Source organism: Sprattus sprattus (genome assembly GCF_963457725.1).
Source record: "Sprattus sprattus genome assembly, chromosome: 5".
NCBI classification, from domain to species: Eukaryota; Metazoa; Chordata; class Actinopteri; order Clupeiformes; family Clupeidae; genus Sprattus; species Sprattus sprattus.
In genome coordinates, this window is record NC_137924.1 from 45,717,298 (window position 1) to 45,739,704 (window position 22,407).

A 22,407-nucleotide genomic window follows, 5' to 3' on the forward strand; every position below is an offset into this window, starting at 1 on the left:
AGCAGAGAGGGATGTGTGTGTGTGTGTGTGTGTGTGTGTGTGTGTGTGTGTGTGGGGGGGGGGGGGGGGGGGGGGTGTTACCCCTGCTGCCAGCAGCTCAGGGGCATAGTACAGCACTAACATGAGCATGGTGAGGTGATGTGAGAGGACAGGACTGGGTACTAACCCGAGTATCAGCTCCAAGTTCTTCCCGTTTACCTGCACTTGAGTAAACTCAGCAATGGAGGTTTTACACAACAATCACATAACCATACAAAGGAGTCAACGTTATAGTGTTAGATTTTGAGGCGAAATCCAGAACAGTACATTTCAAATCACTTTCACTCATCACACACTCATACCCTACACACACACACACACACACACACACACGCAGCAGCTGGTGTCTACAGCTTCGGACGTTTGTTAAGTCGGGCAGTGGTGGCAGACGGGTGGCAGAGGGCAGGCGGGCCACAGGGAGGCTGGGCACAGCGTGGCAGGGCAGTGGGCAGTGGGCTGGCAGCTCAGCAGTCAGTGGAGATTTTGGCGGAGAGGTCCTGGATGCGGCGGGCGCTGCAGCTCTTGCAGAGGATGTGCCCGTCCAGGGGGTAGCAGCCTCGCCCCTCGCCCTCCGACGACAGGAGCAGACCACATTCCTATGGGAGGAGAGATGAGCAAAAAGAGACATTTTAAAAAAGCCCAAATTTGTAAAAAACTTAATAAGGCGACCAGAAGAAGGAAACTAGGTCCAAAACTTTTTTTTTATGACAGATATACTCTTTATATTATTGTGAAAAGCAGGTTCAGACCAATAAGCACTCATACATTCACCAGGTATGATAAGGATAACTTTCAGTCACTTCTTAGAACCTGACGTGGATTGGTTTTTTTTGAGAAGTAGAGAATCTCACCTCACACTTGTAACAGTTGACATGAAAACTGCGGTCCAGGGCAACTATCCTCACCGTCTCCTCCTGTCCTGGCTCGGGCATGATTGGCTGCACACACACTGAGCAGCGTGGGGCGAACTTCCTGTGACACAGGAAGTACCAGTACCATCAGCAAAACAAGCTGCAGAACTCCAGGCACACTAATGCAAACACATCCTGTCATTCAGGCACAGCGGGAGATGGACATCTGGCTTGACACGCACACAGGTCAGGGTGTCACACTGGCCCCATATTTCATAAGAGGATACCTCCCAGTTCATCTCTGAAATGATAATACCTGAAACGGTTTTTGACCAAATAATGGCGAATTTATTTGTAAACCGAAAAGCAAAGCTCATAATCCCCTAAACCCCCACCACCAGGGACAAAAATACAAACAGCTTAGGTTTATCTAACTGCCCCCCCCCCCCCTCCCTACAAGCTGGAGAGAAGGCCCTGAAATGATGCGTTTTTTTGCAAAGCCATAGCATTAGCATGGGTGTTAGCCCCTGTAGTTGTGCAGCAGCTGTCGCTACCTGTGGAAGTCGTCGATGCAGTGGATCTGGGAGGAGGCGTCCACGGTGAAGGGCACTCCGTCCAGGCAGCAGTTGCACACCACGCAGGTGAAGCAGCGCGGGTGGTAGGCCTTCCCCATGGCCCGCAGGATCCGGTCCAGGATGGGGTTGGAACACTTGGAGCAGCGCTCCAGGGTGCTCTGAGAGGAGAGAGGGAGAGAGGGAGAGATGGAGAGATGGAGAGAAAAGAAAAGAAAGAAAGAAAGAGTGTGAAGATAATTGGTGCACAGATGCAGACAGATCCTAGAGAAGAACAAGTCAATACACACAGCAAAAAGATGGATACAAAAACAACAACACCGACAGCAACAACAAAACAAGACTAGAAATACAAACCAGCAGCGAAGGGTTAGTAATGGGTAAATTGATCCTTATGGAAGTAGGAGGTAGGAAAAAGAGTGGAAGGCTTAAAAGATCCACAAGAGGTGAGAGGAGAGATTAGAATGAGAAAGATAACAGGAGGAGGTTGCTGATGGAGACAAGCTATTGTGAGAAGAAAGTGAGGAGACATGAGAGAGAAACTAAGAATAAAACACAAGAGAAAGAGAGACAGAGAGAGGGGTAGAGAGAGAGGGAAGAGGGATATAGAGGGGTAAAGAGAAAGAGAGAGAGGGGTAGAGAGAGAAAGAGAGAGAGGGGTAGAGAGAGAGAGAGGGGGTAGACAGAGAGAGGGGGTAGAGAGATATAGAGGGGTAGAGAGAGAGGGGGGGGAGGGAGAAACTACAAGAGTCCACTGACTATGTAGCAGCTCTCGCAGTAGCTCTTCTTGTCCAGAGCGTAGAAGGGCTGGCCTCGCAGGCGGGCGTGGCAGGTGATGCAGGTGAAGCACTCCACGTGGAACACCTGCTCCATTGCGATGCACCCACTCCCATCTCCCAGGACGTTGTCGCCGCACCGTGCACAACGGCCTGCCGAACAACCATCAAATCTTAGCCAGGCCTCCTGCCAATTCCCTTAAACTTCCCAAACTTTTCCTAAAGGTTTATTTCCCTCAGTAAGCGACATCTCTTAACTTTCATGGCTACTGCAGCATCTCTCTCATTAGTACACTCCAGCGCACACACGTGCAATTTGTGGATCATTTAAATCATAAACATTTTGTACATTTCCATCTTTACATCTAAAAAGGTGATTTGATTTCCAAAAAAATAGATGAATGTGCTCAGATGCTACAATATTGGCACAAGAGTTCAAGAGTAGTAGATAACAGGATTAACAGGTTAACATTAACAGTGACCTTGGTGTGTGTGTGTGTGACCTTAATCTATTAAGTGCTTTTGCACCACTTCCCATTGATGTAGTGTCTGCATTAAGATCCGTTTACAGGTGAATGAGCTACAGGAGCTGGAGGAACACTGGAGGAAATGGAAGGATTAGTGGCCTAAAGATGAGGTCAGGACCTCATGTCTAACCTGTGTCACAGTACAGGTCCACTAATCTGATCTATTTTTCGCCAGCAGAGGATGGGATCTCATGGAAGTTCAGCTAACTCCTGGATTAATCTCCATGTTTATGGTACACAAATTACTGAACATCTTCTAGCAATCACTTGCCTAGACGGTTCCTAGGATGTATCTGCCAAGGATTGACCCCAAGAGGGCGGCATTTGACTTAATCAGAACGTACCAAAGTACTCCTCGGTAGGGGGGTGGTTCATATCATGAACCAGCTTCTTGGTGAGCCGCTCCAGCTCTTCTTCAGGCCTTGGCGCAGCCCCCTAACACAACGAAACACACTGGTTTGCAAAACGATCAGCTCAATTAGGAGGCTTTCGGAGGACTCTAAGGGCACTTATCAACACATCAGACATCACACTTCCTCCAAGGCACATAAATCCAGTCTTAAACCTTTGCTAAAAGATCCTGGTAGCTTCTCACCACTGGGTGTGAAACGGTAAAGTTCTCTGTGGACCCCTCACCTTACTAGGATGATAGGCTGCACTCTGTGCGGTCCCTGAGACTTCTGGACCCCTGTTGGGCGGCTGGGGGCCCTGGCTGGCTCGGACTCCCAGGGGCCCTCCTGGCCCTCCCTTGGCGTACCCGCCCTCTCCATGCATTTCCTGGGCAGAAGCAGGCGGCATGGAGTACCAGCCCTGCTGCTGTGGTGACTGGGCCTGGTTGTGTACCAGGTGGTCCTGGTAAGGCGGACGCTCTTGGGCGGGGGGCCGGGAGGTGTGCTGGCGCGGCGGGGTGTAGGCCTGCTCCGCCTGTCTGCCCGTCTGGGAGTAGGTGGTGACCGGCTGGGCGGTTTTGACCTGGACACTGAAGCGGGGGCCAGTCGGTGTGGAGGCCGTGGTGTAGGACGCAGGCACTGGCTGGGGGTAGGGCTTGTGGTGAGTGGCTGAGGAGGATGAGGAGGAGGAGGAGTGGGATGGATAGGAGTAGTCCAGCTGGGAGTTGTACGGAGAGGTCTGGTGATCACTGGTGTATGGGGGCGATGGGTGGTACTGGCTCTGTGGGTGAGGGGGGTAGCCCATGGACGGACGGCCCGCTGGGTGAGCCCCTGATGGGCCTGAGGGCTTGTAGCGATCCCCTGAGAGGTGCTTGTTGTAAGGCACATTATCATAAAGCTGTAGGAGGGAAAGGAGAGAAATCAGCTGGCTGACAAGAACAGCTGAACTAGTTTTTTCTTCTTCACCTCAGTAACATCCAAGCCATGAGTGACAAAGTAGTTCAAGAGTAGTTCAACGCGTTAACAGGATATTGACAGTGACCTCAGTGTGTGTGACCTTAATCTATTAAGTGCAGGAGGCTTTTGCACAACTTTCCATTGGTAGTGTCTGCATTAAGATCGGTTTACAGGTGACTGAGCTACAGGTGATTTCATTTCCAAAAAATAAATGAATTTGCTCAGATGCTACAATATTGGCACAAGAGTTCAAGAGTAGTTAACAGGATTAACAGGTTACCATTAACAGGACATTTACAGTGACCTTGGTTTGTGTGACCTTAATCTATTAATTAATCTTTTGCACCACTTTCCATTGATGTAGTGTCTGCATTAAGATCCGTTTACAGGTGACTGAGGATGGAAGGATTAGTGACCTAAAGATGAGGTCAGAACCTCATCTGTATTCCTCAACTCATTGAGGTTGTCTGTAAAAAAATAAGGTGTCTCTTCAAACTGTTGTATGCTGCTCTTCCCCAAGAGTCAATACACTTTTATAAACCAGAACACAGTCTGAACCTATTAATATATATTCAAAATCCAAGTAAAAACTATTTACACACAACTGAAAACGCTTTTTTTCATGCACAATCTGTGGTGGTGGTGATAAAGACCTGTGTGCTTGTGCTGTGTGGGTGGCTGTCCAGATCAGCTAGCATGCAGGTCAGAGAGTCGATCTCAGCGTCTATATTGGAGTGGTGCTTCTCTGGCCCTCGAACCTGAAAAACAATGTACACATTACCACTCCGTGTCAAATGGAAGTGAAACTGGTAGGACAGAGCTGGGAAAAAAAAAACATGTTATGAGGATGACTAGTATTTCACATTACAAATGCATCTTCAGCTTGCAGAATGGAGGAATCTGCAAACAGAAGCTGCCCAAAGTATCATTACAACAACGAAAGAAAAGGAAAATGTACCTGTCAAAATATAACAACATAATTCCTGCTATTAATTTGCAGCAACGATTGCCATAATTGCACAGTTCAGTTCTCACTCCACACCCAAAGCCAGCTACCACAACTGGTGTTGGAAGACGACTAATATTCCCAGCTTATCACTACTCCCATAACCCCTACGTAATGATGAAACGACCCCATGCATAGCATCAGGACATGAAGCCAAATTCCAATGTTGCTGTCTGCATGACTACAGCGGATATATTTAGAAAAACCATGAGAATCATTTGAAAGGATATTTGATATGGCCTGACCCACCTGATGGTCATAGGCTGCCATGTGAGGGTTCCAGGGGGGGCGCTCGTCTTTGGGCCCATGAGAAGGGGGGTAGAAGTGGTCCCCGGAATTAGGGTGAAAGGCAGCAGAGCCTGGGTCTTCAGGGTGCTGCATGATGCCTCCTGAAAACACCATACACACACACACACACACACACACACACACACACACACACACACACACGACATAAATACATTTGTTAAGTGAATGACATTTCAAGGACTCTGGCAAACATTCAAATATGACCTCAGCTGTTTACTCTTGTGTCCATACCAACCTGATATAGAAAGACAACACAACACCATGAGGGACAGCTTAAGTCACACTGTTGGAATGTAAACGATTTACTGTTACTGTAATGTAACCAGACTCCTCAAATTTACCGTCAGGAGGTGAGAAAATAGGTGAAAGAAATGCGCCCGTTTTAGATAACTGGGACTTGGTGTCTAGTCCTTGCCATCTTCACACCCCGGGTATGCATACCACAAACCATCCCGGGGATACATAGCCACACACCATCAGTGTGTAGCTACTGATGCCAACTATATAATAATGACAATCAATATCCAAACATATTGATCACAGGATCAAGAAGAGGGAAGAATGCCCAAGAATCTAACCTAAATACACCCTAAACCTAATCACACAGAGACACTTACTGTTAGACTTGCTAACATAACGGACAGGGCTAAACATCCAATAACATTTATTTAGCTGCGAGTTCCCACCTGTTGGTCCAGTGGCCATGTACCTGGTGGGCCCCCCTCCACCTCCCCCTGTGCCTCCATTCTGCTCGTAGGCGCCGTACTTGGGCCTCGGGTCGGCCAGGACCTTCTTCTGGGCCCTGTAAAAGGACGGTCCGCCGTGTGACATGGGGGGCGCGGCTCTCTCTGGGCTACCTAGGGTTCTTGGAGGCAGCCAGGTCGGGCCGGACATAACGGAACTCTGTGGATGTGAGACAAGAGAGGACATCATTTTCATGCAAAGACACCAAAGACTGGAGCATGACATTGACATTTAGTCCAAAAACCGCCTGTGAGCCTCTATGAAAATAACAAATGATCTCACTCGTATATCAAGGGGCTGCAGCCCTTGGATGACAAATGTGGGAACAAAACCATAGCCAGCCTAGACACCCTTTCTACCGGTAACTGTCTGCTGAGAAGCAGAGGTGTGGCAATTACAGTGTGATCTTGTTGTTATCCACACCCACTGCCTGTGCTTACCTGGTGGCTCTGTGATAGACCCATGCTGCATGATTGGCTGGCTAAATGAGACTTTGCACTGTCAGTTACAGTCTCAAGGAAGCAGTCGTGAGGTATGCGTGTGTTTATGTAATAGGTAACCAAGGCAACCCCGGAGATGCTCCCACTCTGCATTTCCTATGGTGACGTTTTGAAACCACTTAAACAATAGCCTCCCAGTTTCAAAGCAGGAAAAGGGAGTCAGTCCCACACAAGAGGGGAATTCCAGTGGCACTTGGACAAAAAGCCACTAAGTGAAATGTGTGCCTGCACTCTCGCTCTCCCTCTCTCTGCCACACACACACACACACACACTATTCCCACAGGTGCAAGACACTTGCTGGGTTCCTCGGTCACCGCTGGGATACCATTGGTACAATGGCTATTGTTCCAGAAACTTCAACTTCACAACAACAAGCACAGAAAAATGATAGGAAATGTTGTGTAATGATGGATCTTTTTGTTGGGGCAACTGGAATACCACACAATGCAATGAAGATATAAGGACTGACAGTATGACTGTCCCCTACACATGGCCCCTCACAGAAAAACGAACAGCATTTAGTATGAGGGGGGGGGGGGGGGGGGGGGGGGGGGCTACATTAATCATGCACTAGAAAATAAATTCATTTTGGTATTTGTTAAACGTAGGCCTACGTTACAGAAAAACGTCATCTTACGTGAGATTCCAACAAGATTTGAATAATGCGGCTCTAGGCGTAAAATATGCCACAGTTGTTAAAACTATTCATGAATGTGAAGCTATTAATGAAGTTACACTCTGCCCACCGGTGGGCTAAATTGAGACTATTTCCGGTTGACAGCAAACTCAAACCCGAGGTCTGAGGGCCAGGAAATCATCCAAAATATATCGTTCGACGATGAAGTTGCCAAGCCTATGAAAACTTGTATTGCACAGTAGTTGTAGTAGGCTAGGCTACACTGCGAGTCCTGCTGAATGTTTTCTGCTGAACGAGGTCAATTGTACGACTGAATGTTGAGGACTGACATGCTATGTTGACACGACCCGTTACATTTTCTGTAGCCTTATTACAAGTCATAACATCAAGAATCCCTCGAAAACCTCAATGCTAGACCGGTGTAAAGCATTTAGACGAACAATGAAGCCGTAACGAGTTTCCGTAGCCTTACCTCTTAAAATCCGGGAGACTTTTCAAAGTCTACAGTCGCCTGGTCTTCACCCTCATCTGCGAGTGAAAAGGAGCATAAACATTCATGATGCAATGCTAAGATACTGTAGCAGAATGTTATGGAGCTCTCCAGTAAAACACCGCTTGTCCAACCTGGCAAAATAGCCTATCAGAACGTGGAGTCAGCTAGCTTGAGCACAAACGACCACACGCTGAGATTGCAACAGCAGCCACAGCGTAGTCGACGTTACAAATAACCACTCATTCAGGCAACCGTTACATTGTAAGCCATTTCTGTACAAATAGTCAGCATTAAACCAGCTAGATGAATTAGGCACGATGTCCCTTACACTATTGATGCTGTATCTACTAGCATTCAACCAAAACTAAGTCTATAATGCTTGTTAAGCCTACTTGTTTATTTGTTCGTGCTAGCAATGCAACTCCATTCGTTTAATGAATGCAAATGATCACCTTATACTGCGTAGGCTAGGTTACACTTGTTGCACACAAACAACAAGCTAAATCGTTCACGCGGTCATTTTTACCATATGTTTAATTCAGACTATGCTAAATGAAACTTTGAAATATGATACTTGGTCTCCAAAAGATTATTTTCTGTAACCTACTTTTGCTGAGGATCCGTTTAGTCACAGGCCCCATGAACTCGTCACAGCATTCCAAACGTGTGACGTAGAGTCGTCGCCTCGCTGAAGTGGTTGCGGTAAGCACATTTCAGTCAGGCCCGACGCTGTCTGTCCCATATTGGGTTGACAGATGGTGCCTTTCCATCCAGGAAAAAAAACCTTCATCTCCTGGGGTGATCTAATCCTGCGGCCTATACCCTCATCTGTTTTAGGATTTAAATCACAACACTCTCAATAGGCAACAGATATCATAAAGGTATAGGGGCTATTATTTGCGGTAGGCCTACCTTTCATTCAGAATTCACCACTCTTGTCAATAAACATACATAGCCTACAGAAATGGTCAACGATCTTTAAAAAATAAAAATAATCATCGGCATTCCTTGAGTCACGGTATTCTGACGTCAGTTTACAAACCGCAGTCTCATCTGCTACAGCTCATTAAAGTATTGGTCAAGACCCAAACATGTGACAAGTAGCCTACTTGAACGGAACTAACCATACCGTGGGACTACAGGTAGTACGTTTTTAGCTGGTGGTTTCAAACTATTAGTTTTGACTTCAGACAACAAGCAGCTATTTAGCTGTGAAAATAATGTTTCGCTTAATGAGTTGTTCGATATTCATTCCTCTCTTTATAGACCACTTACATTGTCTCAAAAATAATTGTTTAACCCATGTAACGGCACAAGATATTTGTTTACCCCCTGGACTCGGAACAGGTTGGCATCACCTGGATCGCTTCTCAGAATAGTCCCTTCGAAGAATTCAAGGAACACAGGTACCTGGTAGAGGAAACGTCACTACTACATATCCATTCCAGGAAAACTAGAGCAGGTGTCATCTATCAATGAAAAGGTAAGATTATGTAAATTGTTCAAGTACAGTTGGTAAATTAATTATATCAGTTCAAGAATTTTAGGGGTAAATGTTTGCCTAAAGAGAGGTTAGTGCAGGTATGCTTATATGTGGCATTAACACTATTTTCTATAACAACTATATTTTCATTGATCTAGTATGTTATGTTAAATGCCTTCTAGATCGTAGCCAACTTTTGTGTTCGAAACACAGATATTCTTTAATTAGTCTGTAATTGGATTTTCTTCATTTATTTATTTATGTAGGCCATGTTTTAAATGCATCTGTCACAGGTGGGCCATGATGTTTTGTTCACAGTCTTCATCTTAAAAATGATTGGGAAAGTAGCTCTAAGCAATCTCCTCTATTGGCTACTTTAACTTCCATAGATGCATTACAGTTTCTAATGCACACTCAGGGGTGAGTGTAATTATGTAAGTGCTTAGGCGCTTTTCCACTGAAGGAACTTGGGTCACTTCCAAGGCGGCACGACCGTGTATCAGTAATTCTGTTTCCATTGCGGTGCAAGGACCAAATCGACCTACAAGGGATGTAGCCAAATATTTAGCTCTTTGAACACAACATCAATTCTGAGCACGCCAAAATAATGACATAATTCTCAAACGGCAGCACCAACATTAGACCGTTACACTAGACATTTTCTAGATATTGTTAGGGTTACCTCAAAGTTGACAGTTGTGATGTGTTTAACCAATAAACGTCAACAATCACTGCAAGCGGCACCTAGCAGTTTGGTGCTGGAAGAGGTCCTCCAGGGATGTTCCTGCAGTGGAAAGGTCTAATGGTGTCGCCCCTCTAAAACGACCAGCGAGAGCCTGCAGTGGAAAAGCTCCTCTTGTGTGAGAGCACGTCAAATGGACTGTGTAACAATGTATGTGTGTGTGTTTTTCGTGAACATTATCTGTCAATAATAGTCATTTAGTGTTACACTGATCTTTTGACTTGTGTTGCCAATATGAATGTGGATCTTCTGACACTGGCTATCCCTATCCCATGCACCTCTAAATATGCTGTCCCCATATATAGTCCCAGACTATGTATGATGCTATACCTAACCCTTTTAGGTGCTTTCACACTAGTGCTTTTGGGGTGGACTAGGGTCTGCTTGAGCTGTACGTTTGTTTTGTTTATTTGATATGATGTGTCCAAACTGGGATGCAGACCAAGGGTTTGGGGTACGGTTAACCTGATCTCCATTGCAATTTGTATTTGGTGTGAAAGCCGATCTAACACCAGGAAGAAAATCATTTATTAATAATTTATTGTGGGGGACACCAGCTAAACGAACAAAACGAAAACAGCCTTACTGATTACCGAGATGCTAAACCACCTAGCGACCAGAAAAGCGGCAGAAAGCTCTGCTGTTTGTTTGTGTGCCAAACGTGCTGCTGAGGCTCTCCCCTCAGTGGTGTAATGGCATCAGGAAAGACACAGTAAATAAAGTTTGACCATATTTGGGTGATTCAAGAGAGGTTTCCTTTTTGTCTTGATGGCTCCCATGCCTTTTCCTCTTTCTCTCTCTGAACAAAGTCACCAAAGAGCTGAAGAGGGCAATGCCTCCCGTCTCCCACCTCACACACACATGCACACACACACACACACACACACACACACACACACACACACACGCTCCTTCTATCACTCCCCCTCTCCCTGTAATCCCTCCCACCCCCCGGCTGTCTCAATCTGCTTCAAAGGAAACCCCACTGTCAGTATTTGTCTTTATTGTTTTCTTTGCACTTTTTTTATTTTATGTTTTTCACGTTTCTGCCTCCTGCCACCTTCCTAAGGAGACAAACAAGCCCCCCCTTCTCCCTCTCTAGCCCGGATGGGGTCTGCTGTGTCCTTATATGTACAAAACCCTCAGCCCGGGCAGGAAAGGACAGTTCATCTGGATCCGAGTTATTGTTTCAGGCAGCTGCTGCTTGTGCGATTTTTACTGATATCAGGAGCGGGTGGTGTAAAAATGAGATTGCAACTTCTCTGAAAAGTTAAAACATTAGCACACACTCATTTTGGTAGAAATGTGGATGGGCAGTTTACTCTGGTTGTTATAGTTACCATTCGAACTTTCCAGATTAAACTTTTGGACCAGATCTGCTTAATAGGCCACGTCTTGATAAACAAAAACACAAAACAACAAACACTTTTAACATTTAATGGATTTCACTTCAATATCCGTAGCGATTAGGCCAACATCTAATTGCAAGTCAAAATTATTTTGAAGTCTTGCAGATATCTTGAAGGTCTTGATTAGCCATAAATGCATTGCAGATTTCTTTAATGAAAATCCTGTCGACCCTCTAGGCTGGGTTAAATGTTAAAGTAACACTATGCAACAATTTGACACTTTTTGAGGTATGGTTTTATAGGCAACAAGTTTTGGTACCATCTTCAAATTAATTTTGGTAGCATATGGTCATGTGAAGGACAAATAAACACCTGTGTGTTCCCCACTAGCCATCCAAGATATACCCTATGTAGTTCTGTGTAAAGGGCTGGAACCCCCTGCTAAAATGGAAAAATGGAAGACATTGCCAGCTATACTGCCAGAAAACATCAGTTAGTGTGTTGGCAAGCTTCAACAGTGTCAGCTGGGCTGTTGGTGGTGTTTACAAGGTTTTTGCATGCCTTTTAGGTAGTTAGCTTTCTAGTTTTGGAACAGAACTCCATATTGCTGCTTTAAAAGAACATGCCATACATTACTGTACGTGATCGGAAACAACAGCAGCATTAAACATGATGTTGCATTTCATCCATCTTGTCGCTGGATGACTGACAACGGCTACAATATAGCACCTGCAGCCCACTTTTGGTTCAGTTTGGCCCATCTTGGGAGAAGGACCATTCTGTAGGTCTGTTTGGCGAAGTTGATCTTTGAACTCTTGCAGACACCACGTAAGTGTCACCTAGTTGTTCCTATTATAACAGTTTCTGGTTCGCTTTGCTTGTTTCAAACATTAATTCAAAAATAATTTGGTTTTGAAGTTGCAAATTAGCGCACCATGGTGCAGCCAAAAGTGGTTACGGAAAAAATGGTAAGAGTGTATATGTTTCGTCATACTTGGCGAGACTGTATGTAGCTGCAGTTTCTTGCTTATTTGGCATGCATGCAATTTTAGATTAGAAAATCTGGATTTTCTAAATCTGGAAGAAATAATATGATGAACAGTGTGATCTCTCTGGCAGACCATTCCTTCTTTGGATATTTCAACCAGAGGGTCAGCTCCTGGATTTAATGCCTAGAACATCCTGAAGCATTTGATTACATTTGCGCATGGTGTATTGCATCAGGACTTTTACTAAACTAACTGAACTACAAGGGTAGATATACTGAGGGGCGGATGGGGCACATCTGGGTTAAAGCCCGGAAGGGGGTAGGGGGGTAGCGGCCCAGTGTGAAGCCCAGGGCAGTGGCCTGGACCTGGGGCCGGGTGCAGGCCACGGCAGGCCAGACTGTCCGCCTTCCGCTCATTTAGCCTGAACCTGTTTAGTAATGTTCTCACTTTTCCTCCGACGCCCCCTCGCTTCCGTCCCTCTCACAATGCCTGGAAGTTGCCTAGACCTACATCTCCACGTCTCCCATCCATGAGTTGTTTTCTTTCTTTTTTTTTTGTTTCTGGGAGCAAAGGGTGGAGGAGAGGATATACCATTAATCCATTCTCCATCCAAACAAACAAGAACACAAGGGGCTGTGACACGCGCCCAACACCCCCAGTGCAAAACACTGTAGGCTTCCGACTCTCGTTAGCATATCACTCATGATCTATTCAGATGAAGGTATCTGGGTTCAATCCTTAAGTGTAGTGATGAGCCTCTGAGGACGACCTTCGACTTTTGACCTTCACATGGCTAGGGTTCGGCCCTCATTTCTAAGAACTGTGTTTAGTACAGTGGGATTGCTTTAGTTGTTGTTCTGCGTTAGGGTGCTCGAGAAGATAGGACAATCTATCTAACAAGCTGTGAGGAAAGGGCCCAGCAGAGGTTTACAAATCCAGAAATACGGATAAACAGATTTTTATTTGAACTGACACATTTTAGGTTTTGGATAAAGGGTTTTGTGTAAGGGTGTCACCAGTCTTCAAGAAGGGGATGTGTACTCCTGTATTTCAGGATGATGTATGCAAATCCTAATGTCAACATCGTCTTCTCATGAACAGTTAAACAGGCTTTAAAGCAAATACAAGCATGTCTCTAAGCATGGGTGGTTTCTTAAGCACAGGTGTGTGTGTGTGTGTGTGTGTGTGTGTGTGTGTGTGTGTGTGTGTGTGTGTTTGTGAGTGTGTGTGTGTGTGTGTGTGTGTGTGTGGATGAGGTAACTTTCCGCTTGTTTTTAATTAACAAGGCCCTCCTGTCCCTATTTCTCTGGCTCCTCACTGGTTCCCTTATTATGACGGATGTCCTGCACGAGCGTTTAATCCTCATGTCAGTGTGTGTGTGTGTGTGTGTGTGTGTGTGTCTCACACAGGATGCCTTAAGGAGCTAGCCAGGGCAAGCGGAGGGGCGGGTGTGTGTGTGTGTGTGTGTGTGTGGGGGGGGGGGGTTCCATAGTTCCTGCACATCTGTCGAGTCCATTCCTCTGGCGTGGCGAGGGGGGTAGGAAAGGGGATGGGGTGAGTGGGTGAGTTGTTTTTCAGCTGCAGAAAGGGTATCTCCCCAAATCACCCTTTTTTTCACCTCTCTCCATTTCCTTCCCCCAAGTGCCCATAACAAAACTGCCGACCCCTCCTCTCGAAGGAAGCTGGGCAGAGGCTTCCGATGCCTTCTATGGATGGCAGCTGGGAACCCCCCCTATTTCTTGATCTGCTTTTTAGCCATTCATATAGGTCAGACAGGATTACGAGTGCATAAGTAGTCAAGTGAATGCAATATATGCGTTATATTCTCACAGTGTAGTGTGAATACTATATTCTTTTCTGTAGAATGTAGGTCTTGTTTTTCCAAGTCCTGAGATTGAGAGGGATATATTGACACTTTTTTTTTTGACAGATTTTAGGTAAAAACATATTATTTTAGGCAAAACTTAAGAGCTTAGTTATTGCCATTTATTGTAGACCTCTCCTTATTGAAGCCTCCGTGCTATGGATGGTCTACTCTACTACTAGAAGTCTGTAAGCTTGCCATCAGTTCAACACTAAAAATCCAAACTAGAAACTTCTTCTTTTAAGCTGAGGACTGTGAGGAGGTCAAAGATCAGGCCTATAGTGGAAAGGCAGGTGAGGGGTTGTATGTTTCTGTGGCCTCAGGTTGTTGATGAGGAGTTCCTGTCTTTTTGTGCTTCCTCTCAGACCGTTTCCTCTGGCCAGAGGGTCAGTGAGGGCGGTCGGCCTGTTTAGTTGGACATGCTGGACTCCTGGACAGTGCTGGTTGACCCCTGAGCTGTCTGTCACATTGGCAAGGCACTGCAAAACACACACACGATCACATGGTCTCTCCCACTCCCACTCCCACTCCCACTCCTACTCCCACACACGCTTCTTTCCTGAACAAGGTTTCCGCTCCTGTGATTACTGTGCATTGATGACACGCTGGGAGGTGAAGAATAATAAACAACCACCTTAAAAAAAAAGAAAAACAAAGCAAAAAAAAAGCAAAGCCCCACTAAAAATACCTGGAGCTCCTGAGCCTCTACCTTTCCTGCAAAGCTTCTAGGGTGCGTGGGTTGCGGAGAAGGAAGGAGAGGAAGCGAGCGGCCCTGGTCGCCGAGGGACTTCCTGCGCTACTTTATAAAGCGTCCCCTCCTAGTCTGTCCATGGGTCATTGTTAGCCAGCCAGCAGTCAGAATCGGACAGGGGGAAAGGGGTACTCGTGTCTTGGACTGACTGGAGTGATCGAGCTGGGCTGAAGAGGAGGTGATAAAGCACGGGTCTCGTCCCTGCTGGTCGGGGTGAGTGGGGCTCTGGGGTTCACTGGAATGCTGGTTTATTTGTTTATTTGGTTGTTTTGGTCTTGTGATTTGGCATACATATGTTATGAGCCAAAAGGTGGTTTCTAGGATCTGGGATTGAATAGTGGTGGAAATCAAAGGAAGGCTCTTTCTTTACCGAATCTGAGTGATTTCTGAACGCCATGTGATAATCTGAAAGAAGAGATCATCTGGAATAGAGTGGTGCAACTGCAGCTGGTCATTGCAGTTTTTGTCCCATTAATTAACACGTTTATGACCTTGTTGATTTTGCGGAGCATTGGAGCATGCATACAGCGTTTAACTGATTTGGTGGTTTAAAGAGTTGATAAAGTTAGATTCTGTTTTGAGATAATTAAGCATTTGTCTTTTTAATTCACTTTTGTTCAGTTATTATTGTCCTTGAAAATATGAATACTTTGTCAGCATGTGAGATGGAAACAATGCATTTTTTTCATGAAAAAGCTTCTATTTGTTGTCAAATGCAAATGCAAACGCAAATGTTTTACACTATGTTTATTTGCCATTTCTGACATTTGCTTGTTCTTCATATTGCAGGTACGAGTAGGGAGCTGGTCTCCCCATAGCAGAGACTACTGCTAGACTGGATCACCTATAGTCTCTTTCCAACCATATCATAGTAAGGTATTTAAAGTCTTGCTCTTGACATTATGACCCATCGATTGAAGTACAATTACATTGCCTACTGCTGTAGTAGAGCTTCCATTGAAGACTATAAATGACCCCTCAACAATGGCCATGTTTAACCGCTCTTGTGTTTTGTTTATTATCCTTTCTCTCCATCCACTTCCTCCCTTCCTCTCAGAGGATGAGCAGAATGCAGGTGGTGGTTGAAGAACACAGGACGGACAGGAGGCACGAAGGGGCGGACGCTGAGGTGGCGGAAGGGTACGTAAAGGAGTACACGCGCCACTCCGACGACGTGCTGCTGAACCTGAATGAGCTCCGCCACCGGGACATCCTGACTGATGCCACCCTGATGGTGGGCAGTGCCAGGCTGCGGGCACACTGTGCTGTGCTGGTTGCCTGCAGGTGTGTGTCACTGTCGATTAAGAAATGTACCTGTCATGTCTAAATACTGTAGATTAATGAGGCACTGTGTGAAATATGGCCTTATTGCCTGAGGTAAGCACCAACCTGCCGTGGCACATTCAATCTCTGAGCAAATAAAAACAGTTAGCAGTACAGGAGTACAGTACCAATGTTCCTTTTCAATGGTAAACAAAAAGACAGGAAGAAAGCATTCATCTTCATCCAAAGGCATCTGCTACATGCATTCAGGAGGGTTTTTATCGTGCCTTAAGTGTGTGCCAACTGGGAGTACCACCTTCAAACGTCTGCTACTGCATGCCCATCTTCAAGTCTTCATTTCCCGATTCCAAAGCTTTCTCTTTTTTTGCTCCTGTCTTCCTTCCAGTCGTTTGTGACTCATTCCATTTCTCGCCTGCAACACATTTCCCAATTCTTTTTAACTCGATAACCACTGTCAGTTGGGATTTCTCCATTTCGCTTAGCCTCTTTTGAAATGCCGGGTGAGGCAGGATGTGGCACAGACAATGAGCCATACTGTCTTTCTCTGACTAACTCTTTCATTACTTGTTGACTTCCATCTAAGGTCTGTTATTCTATCACTCTTCTCTGATATGTCTAATAACTGAACCTTAAATCTCTCTCTCTTTCCCCTCTCTTGTTCTATCCCTCTTTCTCTCTCTCTCTTGTTCTATCCCTTCATTCCACAGTGGCTACTTCTACACACTGGTTGTGCAGCGGGGCCAAAGCCTGAATGCTGGAGAGCGTGGGGCGTCCTTCTCTCTGCCTTACAGCTTGGATGCGTCCAGTGTGTCCCTGTTGCTGGACTTCATGTACACCTCCCGGCTGCCGCTCACCCCACACACTGTACCTGGGGTCCTGGCTGCCGCCACTTACCTGCAGATGGAGCACGTAGCAGACACGTGCCGAACCTTCATGCTGAATAGGTGTGTGTGTGTGTGTGTGTGAGGGTCTGCTTACACCCATGGGTGGGTTCGTTGTATAAGGGACTGTACTCCCATGTATAGAAAGACAAGACATGTTCAGATCTTTTAAGTTCCATAACCTTGTCCACTGGAGTAAAAACTCAAGCAGATTAGGAGGCAGTATCTAACTACCTCCTCTCCCTTCGCAGAAGTAACCCAAAGATTTAGCCAATGTGGCAGAAGCTACAGGCTACATGTATCATGAAAACATTTATATGATTGATAGATAACTAGGCTACTATTAGTGACTGATATTTTACATTTACTTAGCCGAGACAAACGGACCCCTTTCGGTCTTCATTGAAGTATTCAAGATTTTGAGCTAGCTGATTCATGTTAACCGATGGACTTGCTACTGAGCTACTAACTACAGGATAGCCATGCTTTCTTGCGTTCAAAATGGACTGACGCTCTGTAGTTCAAAAGCATTTTGAAATGATGTGTTATTTCTTTACATTCTGTTTCTATTTCTAGATCATTTTCAAATGTTTGAAAGTAAAAGTCTTACCTGCAACACCTTTAGCTAATCTGCACATCTTGACCCCTGCAGTGAGAGGATCCCTGGTTCTTCTCCCTTACTGGAGCTGTCCTCCCAGCCTACTGCTGTGTATTGGGCGCCCCCTGGTGGAGTGCTCTCTGACTACAGCCCCAACAGCAGCTCTCTTCTGCTGCTCTCCCACACCTCCCACCCTGCTGCCAAGGAGGCTAAGGAGAGGCACGACATGGCCAGGTGAGCGACAACTTTATGTAAAAACACTGAAAATCAAATCCAGTCATATCACTAGTTGAAAGTAAGGTTGCTAGAGGTGGTATTTGTCAACAATGTGTATTTGGTAACAGTTAGATAAACCAATGAGTGTTTTCCATGCACATACAGAGCATCAGATTTAGATAAATTACACATACACATACAGCTGACCAAACGAATACACTTCAACACAAGTAGTAAATCCTTCTCCTCCAATATTCTGACAGGGTTCAGGGGGAGCAGCGGGCCTCGGTGGAGCAGGGGACTCACCTGAGCCAGGAGCCCAGGCCCCAGAGCCTGAAGCTGGAGGAGTCTGAGCCTGTGGCCCCCTCTCCAGACAGGCCCTCGTACTCCAACTGTCAGCCCAACTCACCAGCTGAGTCCAGCAGCTGCAACCTCAGCCCCAAAACCAGGGTGTGTGTCCTTGCCAAAAAGCTGTTTAACAATGTGTCACTATGAATGATTTCCCAAACTGTAAAGCCAAAATTGTAATGCTATGCTTTTAAACGACATGTTCAAAAAGGCCTCACAGACCTCAAGACAAAACTTTGTCAAGGTTTGTCATGCTTATTGTTCAATGTGATAAAATGATAAACCGAAACTATATTTAGCCAGGCTGAAACATAAACCGGACGTAAAATGCAGCTTAACAATAAACAACTACATTTTTTTTTGTTTCTCCTTTATTATTTAGAGAGCAAATGAAGCCAAGCCTGTGCTTGACCCTAAGGTCTGCAACTGGAAGAAGTACAAGTACATAGTCCTCAACCCCCTCTGTGCTACCAACATCAAGGAGGAGGAGCAACTTGAGGAAAGCCCCTCCCCAAAGACAGGGGATATGATGGACACCGTGCCCAAGGCAGCCAATGACAAGTGGCCAAAGCCAGAGCAGGAGGTGACGGACAGGTGAGTGAGTAGGCAAACAGCAGGTTGGATCCAGTCAGGAGACGGTGCTGTGCTCAGCAAATTTTGGTTTTGCCATAAACAAACTTATCTGACTGGGAAACATTGGAAGAATGCATGGGAATACGGTACCTCAAATAACAACTGCACTAGGAAGACAGGACTGACCTGGCTTTCAAAAACAACACCATGGCTTACTGATGTGGATGAGTGTCATAACTCCAGTACTGGATACATTGAAGCACTGCTTATGTCCAACAGTCGTACGCAACGCAGGTTACACATGCTGAATCACAAAAATATTTCAATAACTACCTGTAGCTCAAGTGCAGTCTTAGGATCAATACACAAAGACTTCATAAGTTCTGTTGTGCCGAGGTGTTTAGGGTTAAACCATACCTAAAAAGATCACAAAAGACAAAGAAAGAATTCCACTGAGAGTTTCAGTGATATCTCACTTTTCTTCAGACAGGGGAAAGTGGCATTGTGCTGTGTTCCCCAGCTGCCCCCCTCCACCCTGCCCCTCCCTGGGTTCCGGCCCTGTGCTATGGACCCTTTCCTGGAGCACCAGACCATCTTGCCCCAGGACAACCCAGGTGAGCAATTCCCCTTCAGGAGATGTTTTTCTTGGAAACTGCATAGAATTTTAAGTTGATGGAACAATGTGATGAGCAAGGCTTCTATGATAATAACTTTAGGGTGTTCTTGTGGAGATGATGAATATAATCCTTTACACGATGTCATGTCTAGCAGAAAGTGAAAGGCAACTGAATGTGTGGATGTTTCAGTATTTATCAGAGTATGGTTTTGAAGTCCTTAGGTTGATTTTAGTTGGTTCTGTGTATTCATGGTATTCCAGTGACTTACACAACTATCTATTTGAGTGTCACATGGAACATGATTTGTTACATGATTTCATGTGTTATGATACATAGGTTACGCAAAAAACTGAATCTTTTGTAGTCTGTTTTTATCTTAACTTAACTTTTTTTAACTTTTGAATTCAGGAAAAAAAGAAGTCATGAAATATTGTTAAAACACCTTTTATTATAATTCATTTTTGTTTCTGGCTGTAGATAGCTGATTTCATCAAACATTAATCTAAAGTAAAACCATGACAATATGGATTGCATGCCTTTGGGTCTTGACCACATTGATGTTTGTATCCATATTTGGTTGGGATGTACAGTCTGCTGTGAAACTCTGCTGTAAATTCTTAGGTAGCCTTTATTTATGATGCCATTTTGTCTATCCCCAGCCTCCTGCTTACCTGTTCTACCACCTTGCCCACCTGAGCAGGAGACAGCCAATCAGAGTGGCGACTCACCCTGTAAACATCCAGTCAAACGTGAGAGCCACTACTCCATGATCTGTTACCCAGGAAACCTAAGTGTTGCTAAACCTTCATCCACAGGTAAGACAACATCCTAATTCATGACAGTGATGCTTTCTATCATGTAAACATGAGATGAAATTAAAGATAGACCTTTCAGGATTACAAGGTGTCTATTTACATTATGTAATGGCTACTCCATCAAAGTGTTTTTGAAAACACAAACATAACATCTTATCTGCAGTGGGGTAACAATGACATTCTATGAAAACTAAAACTGTCCAGCTTTTGCAAAGAGAATTTCTCACATCCACACAGCATGCTCAAACACAGTAAATGGAAGTTGAGGAAGGCTTGTCTTGAGACTACTGTAAAACGGCCTACTGTGCCCCCTACAGGTGACAAGCCGTATCGCTGCAACGTATGCGGGGCCCAGTTCAACCGGCCCGCCAACCTGAAGACCCACTCCCGGATTCACTCTGGAGAAAAGCCCTACCACTGTGACACCTGCGGTGCCCGATTCGTCCAGGTATGACACCTACAAATCAGTGTCCTAGAACTTTGTCTGAAAACTGTTGAAGGTCAAAGGTGCAACTTTAAAGCACCAAGCACGTTTTGCACTCAGATCTATCTGCTGTGAAAGAATAATAATAATACTGTTATAGTAATTGAAAAAACGTATAGCTTTTGATAATCACTGTTACATTTTTGCCGATTCTTTGGCTACCTTTTTTGAACTGCAAGTGCAACAGTTCTGTGAAAGACAATTTGATTTGCGCTCTAATAACTAAAATTGAGGAGTGTTCTTATCTACTAGTTAAAAATGAGGTGAACATTTCAAATCTTCTTATTCTGTCAGGTAATGCACTATGGTGATACTGTATCTACATCCTGAGTTACAACTCCATGAGACCTTCTTCATATGGCTCATGTTTAGGTTGAGATTAAGCCTGTGTGTGTGTGTGTGGTGGGATAGGTAGCTCACCTGCGTGCCCATGTCCTGATCCACACTGGAGAGAAGCCATACCCCTGCCACACCTGTGGTACACGTTTCCGCCACCTGCAGACGCTCAAGAGTCATCTGCGTATACACACTGGGGAGAAACCTTACAGTGTAAGTATAGACACACACACACAGACACACACACACACATGTGCACAGACACACACACACAAACATGCGCGCACACACGCACACACACACACGCACATACACACACACACACACACACACACACAGACACACACACAAACCCTTGCCTGTGTGCAAACCAACAAAAGGATATGCTCGTATTAGCTTGTGTGAGTATGCACAGTATTATATACTCAACCACGACATTATACACATATGCATACATATATTCACTGTGAGGGCAGCATGATTTCAGTAGCAATTTTCTTATTTCTTCACCTTCACCTTGTGTAATTGGATACTTGAGATGATACTTCCCTGGCTCAATCTCTTGGCCTCATCTTTCTCACTCTCTCTCTCTCTCTCTCTCTCTCTCTCTCTCTCTCTCTCTCTCTCTCTCAGTGTGAGAAGTGTGACCTGCACTTCCGCCATAAGAGCCAGCTACGCCTCCACCTGAGGCAGAAGCACGGCGCCATCACCAACACCAAGATCCGCTACAAGATGCTCAGCGACCCCTACCAGCCCGCCATGCTCCAGGCCTGCTGAGCTCCCCCTGGACATACACACACTGCCCCTACCAGCCCGCCATGCTCCAGGCCTGCTGAGCTCCCCCTGGACATACACACACTGCCCCTACCAGCCCGCCATGCTCCAGGCCTGCTGAGCTCCCCCTGGACATACACACACTGCCCCTACCAGCCCGCCATGCTCCAGGCCTGCTGAGCTCCCCCTGGACATACACACACTGCCCCTACCAGCCCGCCATGCTCCAGGCCTGCTGAGCTCCCCCTGGACATACACACACTGCCCCTACCAGCCCGCCATGCTCCAGGCCTGCTGAGCTCCCCCTGGACATACACACACTGCCCCTACCAGCCCGCCATGCTCCAGGCCTGCTGAGCTCCCCCTGGACATACACACACTGCCCCTACCAGCCCGCCATGCTCCAGGCCTGCTGAGCTCCCCCTGGACATACACACACTGCCCCTACCAGCCCGCCATGCTCCAGGCCTGCTGAGCTCCCCCTGGACATACACACACGACC

General features: G+C 45.8%; 2 protein-coding genes across 5 annotated transcripts; one reads left to right on the forward strand and one right to left on the reverse strand.

Annotated features, from left to right (window-relative positions):
• Positions 1-61: 61 nt before the first annotated feature.
• trip6 (thyroid hormone receptor interactor 6) lies at positions 62-8,456 on the reverse strand. Of its 3 annotated transcripts, XM_080839546.1 has the most exons (11): positions 8,409-8,456; positions 7,781-7,836; positions 6,113-6,329; positions 5,367-5,506; positions 4,765-4,869; positions 3,402-4,052; positions 3,110-3,200; positions 2,222-2,391; positions 1,445-1,623; positions 891-1,011; positions 62-635 (listed from the first exon to the last, which is right to left on the reverse strand). In XM_080839546.1, the coding sequence occupies exons 3-11, from the start codon at positions 6,318-6,320 to the stop codon at positions 504-506; spliced, it is 1,797 nt and encodes a 598-aa protein (XP_080695672.1). In that variant the 5' UTR covers positions 6,321-6,329; positions 7,781-7,836; positions 8,409-8,456; the 3' UTR covers positions 62-503. The 3 variants fall into 3 exon arrangements, with proteins under 3 accessions (XP_080695672.1, XP_080695674.1, XP_080695673.1); XM_080839548.1 differs by lacking the exons at positions 2,222-2,391; positions 3,110-3,200; XM_080839547.1 differs by lacking the exons at positions 7,781-7,836; positions 8,409-8,456 and having other exon boundaries at positions 6,136-6,319.
• A 6,610-nt stretch (positions 8,457-15,066) lies between these two features.
• On the forward strand, positions 15,067-22,366 carry bcl6b (BCL6B transcription repressor). Of its 2 annotated transcripts, none has more exons than XM_080838872.1 (12): positions 15,067-15,192; positions 15,769-15,855; positions 16,037-16,263; positions 16,971-17,207; positions 17,797-17,976; positions 18,222-18,408; positions 18,689-18,900; positions 19,366-19,493; positions 20,156-20,311; positions 20,629-20,759; positions 21,207-21,344; positions 21,765-22,366. In XM_080838872.1, the coding sequence occupies exons 3-12, from the start codon at positions 16,040-16,042 to the stop codon at positions 21,906-21,908; spliced, it is 1,737 nt and encodes a 578-aa protein (XP_080694998.1). In that variant the 5' UTR covers positions 15,067-15,192; positions 15,769-15,855; positions 16,037-16,039; the 3' UTR covers positions 21,909-22,366. The 2 variants fall into 2 exon arrangements, with proteins under 2 accessions (XP_080694998.1, XP_080694999.1); XM_080838873.1 differs by having other exon boundaries at positions 15,769-15,850.
• The last annotated feature ends 41 nt before the right edge of the window (positions 22,367-22,407 follow it).